Raw genomic sequence first — 26,042 nt, forward strand, 5'->3', positions numbered from 1 at the left:
GCTGTTTAGTCTGAATTTCCAAGGAGACACATTTCTGCATTTTTCCTTCCTGAACATCAAGAAAAGATTTATAAGACTTTGCTTTGCAAGATGCACAGCCTACACATGAAAAATTTTGACAAACACTTTTGGCCTTGACACACTGTCAAGATGCAGTCCTGCTTTCCCTTTCCCTTCAGCTCAGTGACTGGAAGACCCTCCTACTCAAGGCCAACAAATTTCTCTTTAGAAGTGCTTTTCCTATTTTGAGCCCACTGCACAAGTCCAAAGTACACAACAGCTACCAGGGGAAGGCCCAGCACAGAGAGCAGCAGTGCCCTCCTTTACTGCCTCTGGCTCACAGGCAGCTATTACAGTATAAAGCTGCATAGCATGTTATTAATAAAATACTGTACCATCTTTTGGAGGAAGTGCTGTCTGGCCTAATATTTTTTAAACTGCTTATTCCCTCACCTGTCTAGGAGAGAGCAGGCAGTGGGTGTTGCAACCTGGAGGCAAATGAGTTGCTAGAAAGGTAATGGCTGAGTTAAAGACCTGCTCAGGTTTTTGCAGAAGAATGCTTAAGTCAAGTCAGGGCAACGATGGGAGACTTACAAGAGTCTTCTAAACCTGAATCTGGCCCTTGAGCTGTGAGTATCCTGCAGAGTCCTGTTTTAGGTGACCAGGCTTGCTGCTAATATGCTTTTCTTGGTAGACAAACAGTAACCAAGGCAGTTTGCCAAACTGCCTTGTCCTCTTTATTAGAATGAAAGAATATTGACTCATACATCTGCCAGTTTGTTTGCTGTGTGGTCAAAGATCCGTAGGGTGATCTAAGGCACTGATCCAGGTGGGTTACCAATACCTTTGGTATTGGCAATAAAATATTTGTTTAAGTCTTTGTCTCAAGTAAAATAGATGTTCTTATGAAGATTAACATTAGAATTGTGCTTAATGCTGTTTTTGCTATCTTTTTCTTATTTCTTCACAGGAAAGAAAGGCCTAGAATAATTTCATATTGTGGTATTAAAATTTCATTTAACTTTTTCAGCTCTTTATTGTGGAATGACTTCCATATAGCACTATGGCTGACGTGTAAAGGTAAACAGCATTATTTTATTTTTACAGTGACTCACTGAATATAAGTCCACATTTATTCAGACTTTGTGGAGCACAATGATGTGTAGGCAAATGATGTGCAGGCAAATGAATATTTTAGTTCATTTAATTTATGTTGTATATCTACCTCTAAAATAAAATGCAGACATTTGGGGCAAAAGTCTTGTCTGAGGCCCATGGCTTGTGATCTAAGATTCGCAGGCAGCAGACAGACTTTTTATTCCTTTGTGTCTATGGGAGAACTAGAGTTGTTAATGCTGGTAAAATAACAGCTGCTGAATGTTATTTCCATATGACCTAGCAATTATAGCACATGCCATCCCCTGATAACTTAGTTGTTCTCTTGTACAGTCCTCACTGTGATGGTTTCAGATATTCAAATTCTTTATCCTTCTCCCAGTGTATCAGATGACTCTAAACAGTCAGTGTGATCCAATAGGCCCTTTGCAGAAGGCTCTGCTTTTTTTATTTTCCTAATGGGGAAATTGCTTAGTAAGCAGGACCTTCTGGGCTCATAAATAGAAATACTGGATGCATGTCCTGTCTCTGTGCCTGTCTGCTTGCTGAAGGAAGGCCATTTAAATTTTTTTTTCCATAATTCTGACAGTGAGAGTTTTTGAATCCCCATTGCCAAAGATATCTGAGATCTGCCCCGCCATCTGTTGTACCTCTGAGACTATGATGCTGCACCTCCTATCCCAGTGCTTTCCTTTTTCAGAGGAGGGAGAAGGGCCTTTGGAAGCCTCTGGTCCCATCACACCTGGTAATCCTTCTGCTTACCAAGCATACTGTAAATTTTTATTAACAGTAAAGGTGCTGACAAAAGAGGAACACAGGAGGCTATACAGCAAAAAAATGACCCATCTATAAAACCATTTCTTTTCTAAGTTGATCGAGAGATCAGCCGTAGACAGTTCCTCTTACTCCTTCTACCAGCTACTAGACACTCCTGCAAATACTATATAAAACCAATAAACAATTAAATGCTGTATGTTCCTAAAGAATTGATATATATGCATGTTTCAGTTCTGCAATCTGTTACTTTCCTATGAATCCAGGCATGGTGAACAAAATCATATATATTAAAAATTTTGCTATATTTTAAAAATGTGAAAAGAAATCACTTAAATACAACTATTTGAAGTGGAGCAAAGGATACCAGTTACATCAGGGAGACTGACTTTTTCTAGGTGTTTATGAAGTTATGCTTTCTGCTGGTCTTACTTTGTTAATTTTCCTTAACTCAATTGTCCCACTAATTTTTGTGCTTGACTGCTGAACAGTTTTGGTCATGAGCTTCTTTTGACTAAACAGATACAGCTGAAGTTTTCCCACTGCCTGAATTCTTTAATTGGAAAAGACTCAAGACAAATATGAGAGGCCACCAGATGCCTTCCTGTCATCTGTAAGTAATTTTCAAATACTACAGTGAATATTGTAGACATGTCAAGTTTTCAGTAATTTCAAGAGGAGAGGGAATATCCTAAAGTAAATACCAGGTAGGATATGTTACCTGTCCTAGGAGGCCAGCATGCCAATTGAACCAAAAATATGCTCTTAATTGGAAAACTTCCTGCTGCTTTAATCAGCTTTAGCTGATTTTTCTTTTTCCAGAGTACCATATTTGCCAAGGTTTAGGGCAATCCTGAATGGAAGGTGGCCTCTCACTGTCTGTTTTAGCAGGCAAAAAAATCAAATATCATTGTGTGTTGAAAATTCCCTTAATTATCATTGCAATGCCTAATGATCCCACCTCTGACAAGCCATCTCTAATGCCTGATGGAGATAGAAGAATTAATGTGGAGCAGGAAGAATGCTGGTTGTAAGGGCTGGGCTTGCTCTCAGATGTGTCAGTTAGTGGTTCCGTGTGAAAACAAGAAAAAGTTATCAAATAAAAGTAACTCTTTACATTTTGGAGGGTATTTACAGGAGAATTTCTGGAGAGAAGTGTACAGAAATGACAGTAAAGACTTCTTCAGTAAAGAGCACGTGGTTTTGTGCCTATGATACATGGGTGATGACATGGATAATGAGCTGTAGGGCAATAATGTAGTTTATGGGTTTCTACAACGTAACCCATGCATTGGTGGATATAATTTTATCAGCAATTAAAGTATACCTTACAAGTAGTTCCCAGGATCAACAACTGTGGGAAACCACAGCAGATTCCATATTTGGTTTGGTAACCAAATTGGAAAAGAAGGAGCCATGAGCTGCAGATACTCCTTGTTAGCAGCATTGCCTTCAGCTGGCATTTCAGGATGCTGTTATAAGCATTACTACCCTTAGAGACCTTTTGAAATGTTCTATAAAATCACCAAAGTAATTAATTTTTGTCCAACCTTATCCAGGAAATAAGGAGACAGTCATGCCTTTTCTATACACAGCCAGACAGGTCCCATTCAGAAGAGCTGCCTTCTGTCTTGGAGCGCTACTTTAAAATCTGGGCAACTTGTGATTGCAACATGAATACCAGAGGTTGGCTAAAAGTCCTAAACATTCCTCTCAAACTCTACACATACTGACTATTTCAGTACTGGAATGTGTTATGCAAATGACTTATTTAATTTAGCTGATTTATGATGTAGGCTGCAGTTTCTTTGGGAGTCAGATGAAAAAAAATCCAAATGTCCAAATTTCCAAGGCGAAATTCTCTCTCTTCTTCTTTCCCTCATGCCTGGTTCTAAAATCTGGAAGAAAAGCCCCCATGTCATTAAAGGTATAGAGAATCATAGAATCATTACAGTTAGGAAAGATCTCTAAGATCATTGACTCCAACCATGTTTAGCTAGCAATAGTATTACTCTATGTAATAACAGGTCTGAACAGAAAGACTTCAATTTTTTAAAATTTTGCAATTCTTCTGACAGATCCTAACTTCCTGGAAAAGTCTGAAGACATCCTGCAGATGTAAGGTTCTGATAGCACTCATAACCATGTGATTGCCTGAATTTAGCTGTAGCATTTAGACTTCCAGCTTACAAGAAGTTTGTTGGGGGCCATTCCCAAGTATTTCTGTTCACTCAGCCAAGCAGAACATAAACTGTCCTCTATAAATAGGGAAGCTGATATAAAATTGTTTTGTTTGGACCTGTGTCCCAATATTGCACATAGTTGAAGTGCTCAGAGCCACATGAAAACACAGCTTAGAACCATGGGAGAAAACTCATGGCTCAAGGATGTATTACATATGTGAGGACTATGTGGATGACTTGACAGCTTACAGATGTTTGGGAGGAATACGTTTCAGGAAGGCCAGGGCTGTAGATCATTGCCTGGCATCTCTTCAGCTCTGTAAACTGTTCAGGATCAGGTTTCAGAAAGGAATGCCATCACAGGAGATTTTACCCAATGACTAAAACCTCTGACTTTCCAGTGCAATGTTTAACCTCCCATTCCATGCTCCACGCTTGCTCTATTTACTAATCCAGCCTGTGTCTGTGATGTGGCAGAAGAATGGGGATAAAGTATGCCTTGAGAGCATATGTATGAGTGGAGAAAGTACCACCATCTCCCCAGACACTGTACTTGTAGATGCCCAGAGAACTTTACTTTCTGTCAAATTCTGATTGTGGTGTGGGTTGTCACAGTAGCCTCTCTTCTGAAACAGCAGGAAAAGCCTCATCTGCAGTCAGGGAGAGAGCATGATCAGGAACTGGACCTCACTCTCAGCTGAAAAAATAGCTATGGAATAGAGCATCCCAAGCTGCAATAGATCTTCTGATTACATTCTCCATGAGGGAGGGAGGATCTGGACAGGGTCCACTGCAAAGGCAACAGCTGCAGGGAGGTTTTATAGCCACATGGTTCCACTAGACATGGCTTTCTGGCGTCAGGAGATTGATTTAAGACAACTGCTACAAAATATATTTTTTGGTGTATTTCAACAAACCACCAGCCAAGGGTAAAACCTCTAACTGCTCAGAAAAATCAATAATACTTAAAGGATAACAGTTTCTTAATGTCACAGAAATACCAAATTTCTTAGTACCTGCTTTCTTGTAGCAGCAAAAATACACCTCAAGATAGAAAAGTTCAAAATGGGAAACCATGTAAGTATTGCTGACTTGTGCTGTAGACTTGGTTCCGTTGCTGTCCATGTTCACATGCTCTTTATGAGTGACAAGGTTTTATCCTGAATTCCAGCTAAGTCATGTGTATCCCAGCTAAGTCATGTGATTTTTATGAAATTCTTCCTTCTTGTCCTTCCCCTCCTATCAGAGGTTGATGTCGGCAGCCATCATGGAAGAATTTGAAAGTGTAGGTTTCTTGAAGCCTAAAAAAAGAGAAAGCACAGGTCTATGTGTAGATGGTGTGTGTGAGCATGCCCTTGTGTATCTTTCTACCTGTGTGGAGGGAGGATAGGAGAGGCACATTTCACCATCTTTGTGAAGGCAAGGATCATTCACATCATGTTTGGCAAGGCAGTTCCTAGCAACATGAACCCTCTAAAAAACCCCATTAATGAAGGATTGCAGATACTCAGCCAGTTTGGACAAGACTCAGGCTGTTGCCAGACCAGGCCCTTTAGGAGTCAGAAGACTTATGGCTGGATCTTGCAAGCATTTGATCCACTCAAGCTGTTTTTCACATGGCTAGAGGTGGTAGTCAGTAGAGAACAGGAGCTACCTAGGAGGGAGCACAAAAGCTCCTTCTCTTCCAGCAAGAGATTCCAGCACCCTGATACTGCACGTAGTTTTCTCACTCGTGGTGGTAGTTTGCATCATACTTTGTGAGGTCAGATGCTAAGGATCCAAAAATTACACTCTTCCTCATGAGTAAGCTTTAGCATGATCTGGAATGACTCATCAGGTTAAAGGGTTGTAAGGTCAAGATATTTATGAAAATACTCTTTTAAGTGTTGGCTGAGTTTTATGAGAATGAGATTTTGTGTAAAAAGCACAAAGAATTTAATCCCCTAGATATTTAATATTTAAAGGGTTTTTTTTTGGTCAAGATTTGTAGTTCCATAAGCTGTAGACTTTCTTATTTGTTTCTTATTTTTTCTACATATAAATAAGGTGTAAAGCAAAAACAAAACAAAACAAAACAAAAAACCCAAAAAACAACCCAACATGCTGGCAAATACTTAAACTATCCAGTATATTTAGACTTATTTAATTAACTTGTCAGGCTTGGTTTTTACCAAGCTAATTCTGTGGCTATGACAAATTGTATCTTCCAGATCTGATTATTCATGAAACATCTACTGTGAACTTCAGGTTTCCTCATGCTTAAAATACAATATATATATAATGGGATTAAGAATTAAAATGTGTTTCTTGATTTTATTTAATTTATGACTTTCAATTACAGAATTTAAATTCCGAGCATGCTGCAGAACACATCCGTTAACTATACTAAGCTAATTAACATTTATAATAAGGTTTTCTTGTCTGCAGCACATATATTTTCAGACCTGAAAGAAATTACTGGATTGCTTATTACTGATACTAGCTTAAAAGTTTTGGGTTTTTTTCAGTGGTGGGCACATTTTAATCCACTTTTGGACTAAATAATGAATCACTGAATCATCAATGCATTTATCAAAATGATTAAGTGATGAAATTAAACATTTTTTTAGAGTATTGTTTTCCAGTGTTTCTTGAGTCACATAGTGAGGTCTTGAAATGAGCATTTCCTTGCTGTACTATAGGACAAGAGCTTTGCTGTCCTGTGGTTGGAGACCAGGATTAGAGTTGAGGTTCTTGGTTGCTGCTGCTCAGAAACCCCAGCCTGGCCCAGCTCATACAGATAGCTACAGGGAGCTCCCCTCAGGTTCCTATAGATTCTGGCTTCAGTGGGTTAGAGCTGTGTTCCAGTTGGTACATTATTATTTTCATATGTCTGTTTCCTCTGGAAAAGTGATTTCATGCTTTCTAACATGTAAATGACATATCACATACACATTATATTTTTTTGGAGGGGGTTTATTTTTTTTTGGTTTTTTGTTTTTTAAAATAATGAACTCTTTTCCCTCTGTGGCTGATTTTATTTCCTCCATTCAGGGTTATAAGAGAACTGTCAGTACAATCTTAGGTAAAATTTGCATAAGAAATTATTAGCAGCAAGCAGCCAACCACCACTTCATTATACTCACAGAAACCCCTCCCTCCTCTCTCAACAAAACAAAAGTTTAAAAATGGGACTCTGTATGCAAAGCCTGACATTATCACTGCTGACTTCAGCTGTGCTGCTGTCATTTCTGACAATTGTGTAGTTCGCACAGGTCTTCACAGGATGAGAATATGCAGAGAGAAATGCAACATTTTTGAAAATGCCATTAAAGTAATAAGCAAGAAGGAGGATGCAATGTTTTAAGTTTAAAAAAAGCACAAGTTTCTCAGTGTCATTCTGACAGATCTTTTAATCTGGGAAGGAAAATAACACCTGGAAAAGTTGCCAGAGGTTGCTTTTCCTTTGCAAGTAACTTCAAAATACAAATGAAAAACTTTTCCAAGAGATATTTGATGCTTCAACTACTGCTACTGGGCTGGGAAATGCATTAATTCAAGCAAGTGCAACAGCTTGTGTTAAGAAGGCCTCATCAACTCTAAAATCAACTGAAAATCAACAAATTTTTGTATCTTACCAACCTGTCAGGAGGATTAAGATTTGATGTCAATAGGTTACACTTCTCACAGTCCTTTTATATGTGATATCTATGATGATACCTTATTATCTCTTGTCCCTCCATGGCATCCCCTTGTGCATGGAGGAAGCCCCCTGAGGCCATCTTATCTACTTGTAATATGTTTTCAAGTCTCTTTTCTGCTGGGTGCCTGTAAGAAAACAGCTGCTGTTTAACAGTTTGAGTGAGGTAGCTGTAAAACAGGAGCTGAAATAAAAGCAAAGAAACTGTGATACAGAGGGTTTTTTCACATTTGTCAGTCTCCCCCTCTCCTGAACAGTTATGGTGCTGTTCTCCTAGAGTCTGGTCTACCAAGGGCAACTTAAGTGCACCACAGAGCACTAAGAAGCTGTGGGAGGTTCTTATAAACATTAATTAAATATTTCAAACCAATTATATGAACACCCAGACCCAGTTAACTAAGGCTGATTACATAAGCAGACATTTTGCTGCTGCTGGTGTTTCCTCCCTGCTTGGCAAAAATAGCTGGAAAAGGGTTTTTTCTGATTTGTAAAAGTACTTTGTGCTACTGCCAGTTTCATAGTAATATGAATCCAGTTTCACAGACTGAGATGGAAAGTCTGGCTGAAGCCATAGTAGGCAACAAGCCCTGACTAGAAGTAAAATAATCCTTAAATGCTAGGTGTTCCTCAGTGACAGATTGAAGGGACTGCACTTAAGGTGCTGGCTGGCATTCATGATGATTTTTGCCTTTCAGTTTTTGAGGAAAGAAACAAGTTCTGCAGTTAGGGATGGTTCCAATAGAGAAAGAATAAAAAAGCCTTTCTGTGTTCTCTGCCTGACTCTACTCTGGTGACTCCACGTGTGCAGCTGCCCAAGTCATTTGACTTTGGGCAGAAGATAACACCTGCCTCCTCATGCTGCCACGAGATTAGCCTCACGTTTGTAAAGCACTTTGGCAAGATTAGAAGCTAACAGGAGCCCTATGCTCCTGTTTCTGACACCACCCCAATAGCCAGGACTTGAGACATGTCTTCTGCAAGCCCATGGCAGAGGATGCAAACAGCCTCCACCATAGCCACTCTCTTGAGGAAGCCACCTTTGGGAGGCTATGCTGTGCTTTAAAATTATTGCTTGATTTGCTCAGCTTGTCTTTGTTAATATGTAGCTGTATATAGTCTGTTGTCTTCCATTCTCTGGTTATATTGAGCAGGTTTTTCTTTTGAGCAGCAGCTCTGGTCAGTGGGAATTAGAAAACAGAAGGGCAGAATTGTTTTACTCTTAGTGTCATTTTTCAGATGTTTTACTGACCTGCCTCTGCTGCTTTGGGAAGCAGGAAGTGTCCTTCCTCTCTTTTTCTAAGCATCTCTGCATTTTCCTGTACTTGTGGGAAAAGCAGCAGGGCAATGACCTAATTCAATGCAAATGAAAGGGATTTCCTTGCAAAGGACGGTAATTGGCACAGTACTGCAGGTGTGCGAAAGCACTGAATGGTAACCTGGGACTGCTGAGAGAGGAAGACCTCTGCCGTAACAGAGCTATAATCACCTCGCACTTTCACTAATTGCCAAGAGCTGGAGCTCTAAAGTGCCATGCTATTTTTTATATAAAATCTATTAAATTGCTACATCTTGGCCATTTTCTCCAGCTGTTTCTATCAGCCCTCATTATCATTGTCCCTCAGTAGCCAATTTCAAAAATGAATGCAATTCCTGCAGCCTTCCATTCATGAAACTCCAGTGTTAGAGGACACTGTAAAAAATAAAAAGGAGACAATAGCTCAGCACAATATAATGAAATGGGCTGTAGTCCTGGCTTCCCCTCTCAAAATTAAAGGAATGATCTTCCACACACAATGCCTTGCCTCAAAGCAGACTCTTACATACCTCTCACTGACATTCTGTGTCATGGGGATGCTGATGGTCACTCCTGCTTATATTTTCTAATTTCTTTCAGCAGAGTCATCAGCTGTGCAGGTTTTCAGGAATAGATAATGTACATTGTGTTTTTGTAATAGTTCCTCATTCTCAGATGTGAACATCTTCTAAACATTTCTTTTATCTCTTACTAATTTTATCAATCTCTTCCTTTCCCAAAAAGTTCTGATGATACAGTTGTGTGTTCCAAGTATGAATTCCTTTGGAGTGATAGAAATCACAGGACAAACTAAACCAAATAATTGAAACAGAAGATTTTGTTGAAGCATTGAAAAATAATTCTATTTTTCTTGCTACATGTGCAATGTGCAGATCCATCCAAGCACGAAGGGGTGAAATACGTTTTTATCTTGCTTATGGATCCTCATTCAACCCATCAGTTATGACCCCTCAGTTCTATATGTTAAGTCAAAGCTAAAGACTGGCTCATCCTGGATTCTGTTTTCCAGGATGCTGATAATGTTTTCCAAACCAGATATGTTTTGGCAACATTTTGGTGCTGCTTGTTCATAATTTGTGTCCAAAGGTGGAACCGGAACTGTGTACAGCAGTGAGATTTGTTCTGTTTCTCTGAGACTGCTCTGGGAAGACCTGAAAGAGGAAGACTGATGAGGTCTCTGAGAGGATACTTTACCAAGAAGTCAAAAGAGGAAGAGCAGGACTTTCTGTAGCAGCTTACTAAAGAGCTCGTTGTTTGCTTTTGGAGGCAAGAGCATTTTTTATGCTTACCATTGTGACACTGTGACGATACCAGAAAAAGAAAAGCACTCAACAATTGGGTGTACCTGTCATATGCTTATTTAAATACTTGTCAAAACCAATGCTTTCACAAAAAGAATATGAACTGTAAGGGCCAACACCCTTTGGCTAGTTACCTACATCTTAGAGTGTATTTGTGCTCACTTTTATGGCTGAACTCAAAACCTTCTTTGGCATTGAGACCGTTTATTTTGCTGACAACAGACCACAAAGTGTGGACATAGTGTGCAATCACAGCTTAATATAAATATTCATTGCAAGGTTGCTTCAAGACAGACAGAATTTAAGTGCATCTGAAAGGCAATGAAATACAGGAAATTGAGTCTGATACGATTATTGCTTGCAAGTCTTGGGCACACTGGGGACCACTTGATGGCACAGATCTTCTTATTGAAGTGGATTTTTTATATGGGATTCACAGCTTTTAGGTGCAAAGTGGTGTAAGGGCTTGTTACAGTATTTTCTTAAGTAGAATAAAAAAAGTAGAAGAAAAGAAGTCCCAGTATTTCTCTGTATATAAATATCCCAGGCTTCAGCATAGCCTTACAGATAGGCTGTGTCCTTATTTCCCTCCTGAAAAATGCTTTGGATAGTATTTGAGAAATGATGAAGAAAGGTAATGATAAACTGATGATAAACTTCTAAGAATTAAGAAACAGGACATAAAGTTATTCATTTTATGGATGAGTAACAGCTGAATCACAACAGAGGCTTGAATTGGCAGACCCTTTGAATATCTATTCCAAGTGAAATTCCAAAATAAGAAGTCATTTCAAAACAAAAAACAAACTTGAGGTTGCCCGTGGATGTAGATTTTTGGATTTTTTTTCCCCCAGGACAACATTCTGAATGACATATTTGTCAGTCCTTTACAAATTTTCCTTCAACTTCTTTGAACAGCCAATAGTCTTGGCTCTTTACCATGCACTGACGTGGGAAGCTGAAGAGAAGGAAACTAAAAAAGCCTGATTTCCTCAGATTTTTGGACTGTTGAGAAGCCAGGACTTGGAAGTCCTGGAAAAACCTTCACGTAAGCATCTGTTTTGGAACCTGGAGCTGAGGTATTGTGGGATAATTCATACAACAACACAGATTAATCACAAGGGCCTTGTCATTTAAATACCCCGAGTACTTTTTTTCTGCAATGGCTTCTGCTCTTCTCCACATCCCACAGTGCATTCCAAGGCTACTATGATAATTGGAAGTATATTCCTGTGTGTGAAGTGGACTTTAATTAGCACCTAAGGGGCACATTCTGGTGCTGTGACTCATGTGGCATGGATGTCCTCCTGAGTGGCTCCATCAGAGCCTGTGGGACTGCTCATGAAGAAAGGTACTTCCTGGCCCAGACAAAGGCTGGCTTGGGAGCTCTGAGCCACCCAGATGGGACAAGAGGCTCCACTGAATCTCCAGCACGCAATGCCATAGCCCAGGGCCCTATAAAACAATAGTGACACTAACACTTCCAGTTATTTTGCTCAACTAATAAGCAATGTGAGTGGCTCCAGATTTTAAGTCTGTGAGCAATGTAGAAGCACTGTAAAAATTGGGATTGCAGGCAGCTTTGTAACAAACTAATAACTTTGACTATTACGTGAGTCATGTGTAAAATGGGCCCTGAGTTACGAAGACTGTGGGGGATATCATGGAAAATTAAAATTAACGTGACATGAAGCTATTTCATTTACAATAAAAATGCTGCAGATGTAAGTGATGGAAAAGTGGAGGGGCAAAAATCCACAATTAGTATAATTATACCCATGCATCTGCTTCCCAAAGGCAGGTTGCAATTTCAGCTCAGTATCAGCAGCTCCTGCCAGCCATGCAGCAAGACAGCTGTGAGCAGACATCCCAGCTCCTGCTCTGTGGAATGAAGCTGGCAGCCATGGTGAAAAGAAATAAAAGGCACTGATTAAAACAACAAGCCTAGTCGGCAGGTTCTTCAATCATGATGTAATCAATCTCTCTTCTTTTTTCTTTTTTCTTTTTTCTTCTTTTTTCTTTTTTCTTCTTTTTTCTTTTTTCTTTTTTCTTCTTTTTTCTTTTTTCTTCTTTTTTCTTTTTTCTTTATTTTTTTGTCGTGATTCTATTAATTGCCTTTCAAAGCCTTTGCAAAATGCACTTTCCTGAAGATAATGAAACATTCCCTCCAGAATCCGTTCTCTGGCTCTTTCCTTATTCTAAACCCACATGCATTGAAAATCTTTACCTGGAGGACCATAGTGCAGATGTCACTAAATACAGCTTCTTTGATGGTTACTACAGAATGGTGCATGTCACTATCCTTTTCATGGACATCCTGTGACAATCCAGCAGGAGGAACCAGGGCCAAGTTATAAATCACCTGGGCAGTGTCTCAATTGCACTATCTCTGAGAGGCGGGTCCTGCCCACAGTGACACCTGGGGATTAAAATGTCAGCAACTACTTCATGAAAGTTGTTATCTATTAATTATTTCCTAACTGTGTAGAATATTTATGAAACTATGCTGTAAAGAATTATTTAGACTTGAGAATTATTATCTTAATTGTGCTTAGACTGTAATTAGAATACACTGAGGTTACTGATCTCTTCTGAATGAGTTCAATGGTAGTCAAATATTTTTAAATCCTTTAGAGTGAGGAAAGAGTTGAAGTTTTTTATAAACAAAATTCTGCCTAAGAGTATGCTGAGTAACAGGTTCATCACAAATGTAGTAAGGAAATATATGAAAACTAAAAGGTGAAAAACAGGTCTTAATTGTTCAACATATTTCTTTCCTGTATTATCAAAATGCTGTGCAGGATTTTATCAACATCAAATCTATTTTATGTTGTTAAAAGACAGTAAAATGTTTTAAAATATGACATTAATAGGTTTGATGCCTCCATTTGAATCTAATGTAAAAAATACCATGTGAAAGTCTAGTTATCTGCCAATGAGACAAAACCCCTTTTATATCTGACATTTTGGAAATTATACACCACTTTTTTCTAAATGAAATAACTGTCCAACATATATCATGCTAGGTAAAGAACTGTCATCTATGATATATTGCTTTTGGCCAAACAACCCTTAGCATGAATGAAGGTAATTATTTTATAGTTGAAAACACAGCTCTTAGTATAAACACAGTGACTGGGTATAAACATTGCTTTTGGGATTGGTATTTGTAAATCTCTCAGTGATTGTTGTTGAGCTGATGCTACTTTTACAAACAGAAACAAATCCTTTTAAACCCCTTTTGTCAGCAAGCCTTGCAATCTCAGCTTAAGATTTAGGCAGCATCTTTGAGACTTCATTTTGGCACGTAGCTCCCAGCATCTCGGGTTTGGCAGAGCCTCGAGGCCCTTACACAGTCTTGTCCCATCTTCCCTGCTGCCCTAAAGAGGCTTGGTTTGGACGGGAATGTGGTGACCAGCCGAGCTCTCTGCCACTGCAGCACACTGTCTCTGCAAGCAGGCAAGAGACAGCAAGGGGTGCCTGCCTGGCTCCCTTGCACACATCAGAGCCCACTGGTGGGACCACACCTGCCCATCATTCCCACTATTTCTAACACTGGAGAGGCTGCAAGCACTCCCTCCTTCTCAGAGGGGCAAGCTGGCACACTCAGCCTGGGCAGCCAGAGCACACGTGGGTGTGAGGAGGTGGCTAACTCATCTTTCTCCACTGACTTGCCAAGGAGGGCAGGTGACTGGCCCTGATTAATCACCCATGTCATAGGTGACTGAAGTCACAGGAGGCAAACCCTTTTTTGTAGGCTTAAGTGATCAGCAATATGCCACCTGCAATTCTCACCTCCAGTTATCCCTTTTGATAACATAATGGTACTATACTCTGCATGAAAGTAATACTACTTAGCTTAAATAATTTTTCAAGCTGATGGACTGTCCTTTGCTGTATATTTAATGGCTGACAAGCAGAGGAATCCACATCAACTTTACCTAAACCGGAAAAAGCTGGCTCTACAGTTGTCCACAGTAAAAAATCCAAACCTGGTCTATACTGAAGCAGCTTACTGAGATAGGATTTTCATTTGTATATTAAAATGTTGAATTTATTGTCACATAACATTATATATCTTGCAGAATGGTAGTGGGATATTTTGGGTCAGCCCCCATTCCTCTGATTCCCCCCTCCTGTTGTTCTTGTTCTCATCTGTGCCCTTCTCTTGCTTGCCATCACACTGTGTCCCCCTGCAGCAGCCATTGCTTTGGGGTCTTGCCTTTATTTTCCTCAGTTGGTGCTTCTCTTACCCCATCTTTGCTTTCCATAGTTTTGGCAGTAATACAGCAATATTACACTATTTCTTGTCTAGGCTTGATTAGAAATCTTAACATAACCACTCTGATTTGCTGTTGCAGTGAAGATCCTCTGTTAGCTGCTATAAAGATGGGCAATTTCTTATAAAAATTTGTTTTTAACAATTAGTGTTTTTTCTGTCATTCCAAACATTTCCTAATCTCATAGGCTTAGTCACTGTAACAAGAATTTCTAGTCAATACATATTTCTCTACAGTAGGCAGACAATGTGACAGAAATGTATGAAACACCCTGGCACACACTTAGGAAAATAAAATACAATGGCAGAATTCCATGATGATTTGATTTGAGTATGAATAGTGGGGTCACAGCGCAGGTAGAGTTCGGTGAGTGCAATGTGGCTCTAGATATTTATAAATAAAACCACCTGACTTTCATAAAGACTGTAGCATTATAAATCTATGTCCTTTGAGTTAAATACAGTCTTTAGATATTATCAAAAAATTGTCTCCAACTTGGCTGGAATCCCAGAGACTCTGAGGTATCTTGATAACTTTGTCACAAATGACCTCTCTACCCTTTCACACGTGATGCTGCCAGAAAGACTTTGGAGTTTTTGAAGGCAATTTAGTCTGGCGGTTTGCACAAACCACTGCACAATTTTATCACTGTTGCTCCCTAGTCCTTATGATAAGCCAAACCCTCCCTTACTAGAGGAAATTGTTCATTCTCCATCTTGCCTTGAAAGAATGAACTTTTAGCTTTAGCTTATCCTAGTGTATTCAGCTTGCTAAGCTATTTACTGGCTTTTAAATGTGTTGGCAGAATATTTGTTTGGTTTTTGAACTCTTCTGGTACCAAACAATTGAAGCATCTTCAGCGTAAACTATCACAGCTGTGCCCCAAACATCTCTCCATATTCAGTGTTTTTATGATGGTGCAAAATGAGTGTCTCAACCCAAAGCAAATTTTAGTAAGGCTTTTACATGCTCTTATTTCAAATACGCCACTGAAAATTTCCCCTCCAGTGCAAATTAATCTACTCATGCATTCATTCATTTTTTCACTCTTCCTGTCTCTCCATTTATGCCTCATTATCTTCTTTCATTTCTACCTTGCACTTAACATCCCTACTCCTAAAAATAGAGGACTGGGCAGGACCTTCTTGGTCAGTTTGTTCTCTTTTATATAAACCTCTATCTTTTAAGCAGCTTGTGTTCCACCAATACTCTAGCTTTAAGTCTGTTCCAGATCCTCACTTTTTTCTCACATTCAAGAATTTTGTTTTGTTTTCTAAACCAGAGTTATTAATGGCCACCTTAATTTCCTTCGTTTGCATGTTGTACTAGCATGGAAAAAAATACAACAACCTTATTTTTCCACTTTTGCTCTCTGTGCTTCCCAGCTTCTTTACCTGTCTTGGCATTACTCATTCCTTGATAAGCTACTAGGTTTTCAATGTCCTGTCCTGGGGGTTCACAGACCAAAGGATATTAGCAGGCAGATGTTATTAGAAGTAGGCAGGGACTTTTTACACATGTTAACTAGAATCATCCTGTTATGGGAAGACATGAAAATTTCATGGCAAATAATGAGATAATTCCTTACTGGAAGAAGAAATCAGTTCTTTCCAGTCTTCTTAAAAAGAAGCCCTCAGGTCAAAGACAAGCTGTGACTTCCAAAACTGGGAAGAAGAACATCACTGACAATGGATTTGGGGAACAAGAGCTTTGAGCTGAATGCCTCATTCTTCTTTCAGTACAGTATTTCAAGTACTGGCATGGTGCCTGCTAGCATGCTTTTGAGCTTGTGCAAGCAGGCAACCTGGAAAGAAATTCATGTGATCTAGGTAAGGCAATATCACCCCAAGGCAATAAGGAATCAGCAGTATTTGTGTCTTTCATCCTCCATTCCAGAAGACACAAACACTGTGTGGGTACCAGGGAGTGGCAAACCTTGATTTGCAGTGCCTGTCTTGAAAACAAAGGTTATGGAGTCCTACAATCTTTTCATTATTTTTTAATTTTAAATTTTGATTGATCTGTTATGCATTGTTCCAAGTAGCATTGCCTCTTCAGTGACAAGATCACCTCCATTAATACCTGGCCATACTACATGTGATGACTGGAAGACAAAGTCATAGGGATGGAAAAGTTTCAGTTTGGAAACGCTTCTAGTTAAGTATAGGTCCATAAAAAGTAAAAAGAAGATGTTTTTTTAAAAGCTGAAGAATGGTATATGCATATTCAGCAACTATGCTTCTTTCAAGATTGCACTGGTAGATTCAGGAAGCAGCAGTGTATGACTAAGTAGAGGAGACATGCACAGCTCAAAAACATGGGTGGGCTGGTGAGGACAACCAGTTGCTGGCTTATGTTGGAAACATGACCCTCTTTCCTCAAGGCCTGAAACTAGATTTTTAAACATGGGCACTAGACATTCACAAGTGATGCCCAGCTTTTCATTATCACTCTATGGCTAACAGTTTAGTCCTACAGCTATTATAGTTTGTTAGACAGGGCCAGTTCGTCTATGGCTGATTTACCTCTGGTTCTTAAATAATCTGAAGAATTTTTTGTTAGAAATTTTTTAGGAAGCACTTGAGAGGTCAGAACCACATACACTTGAAAGAAGTATTTTACTTATTTGATGATATTGTTATGCTTTATATATTCTGTGCTGATTGACTGTTTTTAGGTGCATGCAGGGTTTTTTAAGACAATCACTGTAAACAATATGTAAGGATAGCATTAACCCAGGTTCAGTCCAGCTTGTTTTTGTTCTTTTCCTTACTCCTTGCAAATGATTCCTGTTTCTCTCTGAAAGGGAGTCAACAGGAAGCGTGACACTCTGGGGAAGGATGTGTGACAGCATTAAACTTCCTGGTGAAGCTTCATTCTTTGTACTATCATAGCCATAAGCATCAGTGCCATGAGTATCCTTACCTACTGATCCTGTGCACCATGAGAAAAAGTCTCTTAATACATGAGCAGTTAGATTAGACACATCATCTACACTGCTTTTCATGGATAAAGAAATTTTGCAAGTTTATGTTAAATGTGGTTTTAGTTATCTAAAAGAAATAAGATATTATGTTAAAGAGTCAGGGGGTTTTAATAAATGAAAGACAGGAGAAGAGTGGATTATGTCTTTATTTTGGTTCAAAAGGAGTAATCATAAAACACAAGGCAACAGTAACCTGTTCTAAGCACCACTAGAGAGAAAATGCTGAGAATTCTGATTTTTATCCCCAAGAAAAAGCGATCAAATATATTTACAGATAGGTGAAGTACTCGAGTAAGAAGAAAGTCATGCTTGCTCATGCAATCTCATGTTACAATGACATCATAACATTTCCACCCATCAAAATCACTTTGTCATTCAGCCTAAAGGTCAGATGACAGAATGGCTCCAGATTAAATTTTATCATCCCAATGGACAAGGAGTCAATTCCCACTTCCAAGTTACTTGGATTCCCCACCTCCTTTATTATTCAGCCTTGCCTCACTGAGCAGGCAGCATCTGAGAATACATTCCTCATTTTCACAAGTTACAGAGCTGGCAATGGCCAAGGCAGGGCTTCCACATGAACAATGTTTATGAGATATGCAGACAGCATTTTATTTTCCTAAGAATTTCACCTAAGAGACAACAGCCAGTAGATTACAAAGTCCGTGGGAGCCAGAAGTAGCTTTGCATTTGTCAGCCTTTGCCCCTGGGCTTGTCAGGCAGTTCTATAAGCCCTGCAGTTCAAAGCATTTAAAGGAATGTTTTCTTGCAACATGTTTTGTTTAGTGCAGCCAAGCCTCAAGAGAAGGTTTCTGGCACACTCTATGCAGGGAAAGTTTCAGCACATATGATCACTTTTAAAAAAAACCTTGTAATTACTACATTTACAGACATTCATGCATGACAATGGATGGAGCTTTTCTGTATAGTGCATAAAAAATTACCTGAGTAAGGATAATTGAGTGATGGTTAAAAAATTCACTGGAAGCAGCATAACAAATCAAGAGAATGACTAGCTTGATTTTTGGGCACCCACTTACAAATCCATTCCACTTACACTTTCAAGAGAAATTTTTTAAACCTTCCCCCAAAAATATGAGTCTCTACAGAAGTTTGTGCTGTGGCAGTCATGGTGTCTGAAAGGATCCTGAGAACATTCAGTTCTACTATTTTTAATGATATGATGGGAAACTGTTTCATAGCTGAGAAATAAATGCCTTTTCTATACCTCAGGGGAAGAGTTGTGCAAGCCCAAATCATTTGCCATGCCTAGGCTAGTCTTCAAACTCCTGGTATGAGAAACTGGAGCTCCAGAAAGTCATGTTCCCATCCCAACCGCATGCCTTATAAGGAACTTCTCTTGCCTGTCTCTGTTTACCAATCCTGGAGAGTTGAAGCCAATGCTTTGGATGGCCTGTGGGTGTGTGTTTCCATCTGAACATCAATATGCAGGTAAGGCTGATCCGTTGATCCTATAAAGTGACAGATCTTTTATTACTCTGTGATTGCACAGTAAATCAGAGCAAAACAGGTAAAGCACAAATCTCAGCCCTATTTGTCTCTCAGCTGGAAACTGAGCTCACAAACATTTACAGACCAAATACTGCAAATAAACACCTGGGGTTCTGGTTATCTTAGGTCAACAGGAGCTTTTTAATACCAAGTTCAGGTTTACGGTGCACATATTTTAGAATAGTTTTTATTTCGGTTTCTCCAGAAGGATGAAGGAGCTGGGCCTGTTCAGCCTTGAAAAGAGATGACTGAAAGGGGACCTCCTTAGTGCATACAATTATCTAAAGGGGGGATGCCAAGAGGAAGGAGCCAGTCACCAGGACACGAGGGAAGGGGTAGAAACTGATGCACAGGAAGTTCCACCTGAATATGAGGAAGGTCTTTACTGTAGGGGTGACCGGGCACTGGAACAGATTGTCCCGAGAAGTTGTGGAGTCTCCCTCACTGGAGATACTCAAGAACCATCTGGACACAATTCTCTGCAATGCGCTGACCCTGCTGGAGGAGGTTGGACCAGATGTCCCACTGTGGTCCCTTCCAACTTGACTGATTCTGTGATTGTGTGAGCACAGCAACTCCTCAGCCAGTTCCTCTGACTTAAAGAAAGGACATGCGTGGCTGCTCTTGTTATAAATATTGTCAACGGCTTAGCCTAAATTAAGAATTAACGAGACCAGAAGGCTCGAATGCTCTATATATAGATTTCTGTAACTCTCCAAGTTGGCCCGCGTATTTCTGGCTCCCCAAGGAATGAATGCACGGCGTTGTGCAGGCGCCTGTTGAGGATGAATTTATTCCGCATCGGTCTCGGAGCGGCAGCAGTGGCAGGGGAACAGGCAAGGGTGGGGGCGGTGGCAGGGCCAGTAGCAGGGGCAGGGGCAAGGACAGCGGCAGGGACAGTGATACGGTCAGGGACAGTGGCCCCGGAGCCGCCCGTGCCCATCATGCCAATGCCCGTGCCCATCATGCCCATGCCCGTCCCGCCGGCCCTCGGGCAGCTCAGCCCTCTCGCCGTTCCTCCCGCCGCTCGGTGGTTGCGGCGGGGGGTGAGGCCGGGCCGTGCCGTAGCAACCGGGCGGTCTCCAGGCTCACAGCGGCTCCGAGCGCGGCCGGGCAGGCGGCGGTGCGGAGAGGCCGCGGCTGGAGGCAGGTGAGGGCGCAGGGCGGCCGGGCGGGCGCCACCGCGCTGGGGGAGGAGAGGAGGCGGCTCAGGCGGCGGCCCTGGTCCCGCCGCAGGGCAGAGGCAGCCGGGTCCCGGCGCTGGCGCAGGGCTGGCGCCGAACCGTGGTCCTTCACCCCGGAGGCCCCGGCTTCCCTTCCCCGCCCGTTGCCATGCGGTGTATACAGGGACGCGGCCCGTTGCCTCGGGTGGCCTCTGCGAGGTCGCAGCGCCGGTGAGCGACGTGGCCGGGGCTCACCTTGGCCCTTGTCCCGCTCTTCCCCTCTTCCAAGGCCCCCCTGTGGTTCGGCTGTGACACCTCAGCCCTGTTTGAAAAGGGACCCCATCAGTTTATAAACATCTAAAGGGAGGGGGGCGGGCGAGGGGGTGTGTGCCAAGAGGAGGGAGCCACGTTCTTCTTAGTGGTGCTAATCACTAGGACAGGAGGCAAAGGGCAGAAACTGATACACAAGAAGTTCCACCTGAATAAGAGGAAGAACTCCGCTGTGGGGGTCATTGAGCAAATTGTCCAGAAAGGTTGTGGAGTCTCCCTCCCTGGAGATATTCAAGAACATCCTGGACACAATCCTGTGCCATGTGCTCTGGCAGAAAGCTCTGCCTGCTTGAGGCAAAATTGGACCAGATCACCCACTGTGGTCTCTTCTGACCTGACCCATTCGTGATTCCATGATTCCGTTTCCTCAGTGGGCAGCCACCAGCCTCAGCTCCCTGCACTGCCTTTTTCTGGGTTTTGGTGCTTCAGCTGGTGTAGGGCAGCTTCTTGGGCTGTAAGGTGTGTGGGCTTTCCCAAGGCATTCCTGCCTGTCAGGGACAGCCCAGTGGAATGGCCTCAGCAAACATTGCTACCTGCACATGCTACACACCCGGAGCCAGTGCTGGGTTATGGCTTTAGCTGTTTGTTTGCACTGGCCAGAGCAGAAAGGGTGGAGGTGCCCAGATGAACTCTGGTTCACCTTTTGAAAATAACCTGTTTGGATTCAGATCTTGGGCTGAAGGTTATCCCCGCTACCATTGGTTTTGAGCTCTCTGTTTCCAAGACTTGAGGTAAAACTCAGTGTTTCCATTGGAAGTTGCTTCATCTGTTTTCAAATGCTCCTTTTCATACAGAGCTAACATTTCACGTCCAGGTGTTGTTCACAAGCAGCTGGGGGTGGTGCTGGAGGCTGAGGCAGGGGAAAATCTGTTGCCCTACCTCTGGGCATCTGGAAATGAGTCAGCACCTGGGATTCATTCTCTGATGCATGCTAGAATGTGTCTTAGCTATTACCATGAGAGTACTATGATACTTCTTCTGTAGATAGAAAAATGGCATGAGCCTTGTGGCTTGCTGTGGCCTTTCACTATAGGTATTGTATGCCACAGCTCCCCTGTGGCAAGGGCTTCCTTTTAATGCCCTCATGCCAAGGCTGTCAAGGGTTGCGCTGCACAACACCTGGGGTGTTAGGATGCAGAGTTCTGCTTTCTTTAAGTCCTCCCTGCCCTTCTCACTGTTCATCTCTTTCTTCGTGAGCAGATCAAAGACTGAAATGGGTTATATGTTTCCACGTGGGTATTTAAACCCATATAAGAGGAATAAATAGCATGTTCCATTCTGCAATGAAGAAAGAGGGAGAAGGCTAAGTCTTCGGGTTAAATATTTATCCTGTTTTTGCTTTACTGTGGGAAAAACTGCTTGATGACAATGGCTAACAGCAGGCCTGCTAGCGATTCATAAATATCTCTTATTCATTCATCTTGCTTACTAAAAGAAAAACCAAAGCACTGGTGTCTCAAAGCAATGCACTCAGCCACTGTATGCTACCTTGCTTTGTCTAACATTTTGTCTTCTGTTCCTCTGCTGTGTCTTATTCACACTTGGGCCTTATACCAAGTTCACACACGTAATTCCTTTTCTTTGTGACTCATCTTGTAGTTTTATATGTAAAGTTATGAATCTCTAAACAAAACTGGATCTCAGATACTCCCAGGTTTAGTCATGAATTGGATTATAGCAAAGGTAAGGTATACTGCAAAGCAATAATAGAATATTATACACTGGCTGGCAGCATGCCAAAGCACCACAGTCATTTTTCTAGCATATTGGCTCTTTTTAATGATGATTTGGGGTGAAGGAAGGGAAACAATATTACCAATTTCCTGATTTCTGCTTTTGAGCTTGTGGATCCCTGTCAGATCTGACTTCAGCCTTTCTTGAGATGGGGAGTAGCTATCATTTTTACATTATTTTTACATTATGCTTGTTGAAAACCCTGATCTCATCCTTCTGTGGTTTATTATTAGCTGGGCATGTGGAACTGGTCTCCAGTTCATGTTGGCCTGTGCATGGCAATATTTTAATTTTTTAAAAAAATGATTCCTCAAGGTTTCAGAATAAAGCAAAGAGGAGCTGCCAGTCAAGAGATCTGTCATGACTGCTAATCCATCTAAGAGACTTGCCTGGAGTGACTGTGAGTATTTCATCACTATTTTTGCATAGATTTCATGTTCTCCTAGATAACTTCCAGCTTCCTTTGGAGCGCTGTGGTGTGCATGCTGGCTGTATACAAGCCATTCTGAAGCTGTGCCACACTCACCTGGGCTGTGTATGGGGTGCTGTGCTGACTTTTATGTATTTTTGGGGAAGGAAACTGGGAATGATTGTTCAAATGACTATAAACAATGCCTGACTGTATTCAAAGCTTGAGCGGCTGCAAACCTACACCTGCCGCTCTCTAGAGTTAACATCTGTCACTGCTGCTTCTGCACAGAGCAAAGGAGGGCTGGTAAAATGCCAGCCTCTTCAGGCATGCCCACACAGTGTCCTGTTTGTAGGACTGATGGCTGTGAAAGAACTCATGCCAGTCTACACTTTATAGAAGCCCTCTGTCACTGAAGGATGATTTCTGAAGATAAGAGTCTTATTTCCTTTATGTAGTGTTAAATGTGGAGCTGTCTGTCTTATGAACCTTTGGAACCAGGTTGGTTGTTATACTACTTGAATTTAGTAGGGAGTTCTGATCATATTCCATACAAGGCTGAAGGTTATTTTGGAGGCAATAGAGACAGAGGTGCCTTTCTTTGTATTTTGGGCCAGTTCAATATATGCAGAACAATTACAGGCAGTTTATGGTATATGGGCAATGGAGAACTGGACACACCAGATGATGTTGGTACTGGGGAAAATGTACAGAAATTTCCAAAGTCCACAGAAAGTAAACACAGATACAGCAAGGGCATTTGATCAATTACAGCCAGCTTAGCTCATGCAGAGTATTTTGGGAATGAACAGGAAATACCAAAGTCTTCCTGGAACCTCTGTGCTGAAGAACAGAGGCATTATTGTTTGTCATTGCTTCCATTTCTGCCTCAGCACTCTGGGGTCTGAGCTGCTGCTGCTGCCAAATGCAAGTAGAGCTAGCCTAGCAAACCATACTGCCATGCTCAGGTGTGTTCCATGTCCTGTAGAAGTTAAAAGGAACCTGGACCTTCATGTCGATGATTTCGTGTGCATGCACATGATCCATCACAGCCCAGAGCAGAAACTGACAGAACCATCATTTAAACTTGAGGCAAGTGATTTGACCGGAGGGAATTTCACCAGCCTTGCAATAAAGTCAGGTTCTTCTGGGGACAATGCTATTGCTTATGGGAAGAGTTCAACATAAAATTTTTAGGAAATACTTGTTTATTGCATAATTCTTCTAATTTGTATGTAGTGATGGTCTGAAAATCTTTGAATGCCTATTATATGTCCTGATTTCCAAGACTTAGGAGAGATGTCTTAGGAGTTGGAAGAAGTGCTATTTGGCAAACTGGACTTATATTTCAGGGCTTGAATTTCAACATACAAGAGACATTTACTTTAATAAATTGAAAGTGAATATATATGGATGAATAGAAAGATGTAACAGCAAGTGGATGAGTAGGGCTGAGAGCAGCTTTCCAGATTAAGGACATTATTCAGTATTAAAAAAAGAAAACAAGAGGTAAGCTATACATATATACAGTACCATGGAATATAGGTAAAGAAAAGAGAAATTAATCTCATTTGGTTTTGAAATTGTTTGGTTAAAATATAAATGTAGTGTTTCCCTCATTTCTCTTTACAGCAATTGCCTTTGATTCAAAGCACAGACAAGATCCTAAAGATTCCCACAAGGTCCACAAGAAGAAATCAAAAGAGAAGAAAAAGAGACTGGCAGTTGGTCAGTGGAGAACAGATGTACAGTCCCTTGTTTCTTCTTCTAAATGGCTTCAGCGTTATGGTCTCAAAAGAAACAAATTGTCCCTGTCCCAGATTTTGTTCCAGATTGGATTCCAGCACAGGAAAGGTATAAGACAAATCAATAATAGGATAATAAATCCCTCAACTTTGAACAGTCTAGAGAGTCACTCTCATTCTGCACCCCAATGTATGCAGTGGAGATTTTTACATTGTCTCTTATGATAATGGCAGAAATGGAAGCTGTATCTACAGTTGCCGACATTGCCAGTTCATAGAACTGAGAAACTCCTTCTCCTTTTGATATGAGAGGGATTTAGGATCTGAGAATGGCTTTCCTTACCCAACTGTACTGTTTCTTTACCCTAGGCTGCAGTTCACATCCTCACCAATATAGCTGTCACTCAGAAATAGCTGGTGCTGTTGGGACTGTTAATCTTTTTCTTGCAAATAACACACAATAAGATTTCTGTCTTCTTTCAGATGGCAAACATAATGTATGCCATGCCATAATCTGTGATCTACTATTGATCATCAGGGTTAGTAAACGTGCTTGGGAATAGGATATTATTTCTGGGTATCCAGCTTTAAGGAAAAAGTTAAATTTAATTAGAATTCAGTCTGCTTTTCATGCAAAGTCAGACTATAGAGAAATGTTCCTTTGCAGTTATCTGACAGCTGGAGGGGAAGAGTTTGCTAATAATTATTAACCACTGCCATAATGGTGCTTTGCAGAGCATGGTAATATATTCTTTTCTTTGAACAGCTTGCTGCCTGAGAAGTAGGAATTGTAATGTATTGCCATAGTTCTAGGTTGCATAATTTAAGGTTTTGGCTGGCTTGTGTCCATGGGGCATTCAAAGATCACCAGTGCAATTCCTGATATCTTGTATGCTGCAGATGAAGAAGAAGCTGTTATAAGCAGGGTTAAAGTTGTTACAGTGTTAGGAGCAGAATGTACTAGCTTGGCAGGGCAGCATGGTGTACAGATAACTGCTTTATGACGTTAACTATTCCCACCCCTAATGTTTTCCTATCAGTGGAGATCCTGGAGAAGATTTCTAGCTACTGAAAGTGCAGAGTGCACCCTTTTCCTTAGATGCACTCACTTCTGCACCCATTAAATTGTGTAAGAGAACAGCATTATCTGTACCAGATTTTGTATTTGGTTTGACAGACAAATATTTGCAAGTCCTGTTGTGAGATTGCCCAAACCTCACAATAATTAAAGTCCTGTGTAGCTTTCTGGCCTATAAGTAGTTAGATGTGAGTTTTCTCCTCACTTCTGACTAAACTGGGAGGAAGCAGCAAAAGCAGTGCTGCTCTATGGGAGGAAAATGAGCCAGGAGCCAAAAGGGACTGCAGCCCAGGCAGTGCCCTCACTGAACAGGATACAGTCCTGCAGCAGGGCGAGGTAATTAACCAAGTCTAGGGTCCAGCCAGGGAATGCAGCCAAGGACAGCAGGAGATGCAGCCAGAGGTTGAAAGCCTCAGGGCCCCATCATAGATATA

General features: G+C 41.1%; 1 protein-coding gene across 1 annotated transcript in view; it reads left to right on the forward strand.

Annotated features, from left to right (window-relative positions):
* The first annotated feature begins 20,117 nt into the window (after nt 1–20,117).
* Nucleotides 20,118–26,042, forward strand: part of VWA3B (von Willebrand factor A domain containing 3B) — a 61,183-nt gene continuing 55,258 nt past the window's right edge. The window contains 3 exon segments of the mRNA XM_077173447.1: nt 20,118–20,299; nt 22,680–22,776; nt 24,418–24,639. Of these exon segments, the coding sequence (XP_077029562.1) occupies nt 22,737–22,776; nt 24,418–24,639 (262 nt within the window). The 5' untranslated portion in view covers nt 20,118–20,299; nt 22,680–22,736.

The sequence above is a fragment of the Agelaius phoeniceus genome, chromosome 2 (genome assembly GCF_051311805.1).
Source record: "Agelaius phoeniceus isolate bAgePho1 chromosome 2, bAgePho1.hap1, whole genome shotgun sequence".
NCBI lineage: Eukaryota > Metazoa > Chordata > Aves > Passeriformes > Icteridae > Agelaius > Agelaius phoeniceus.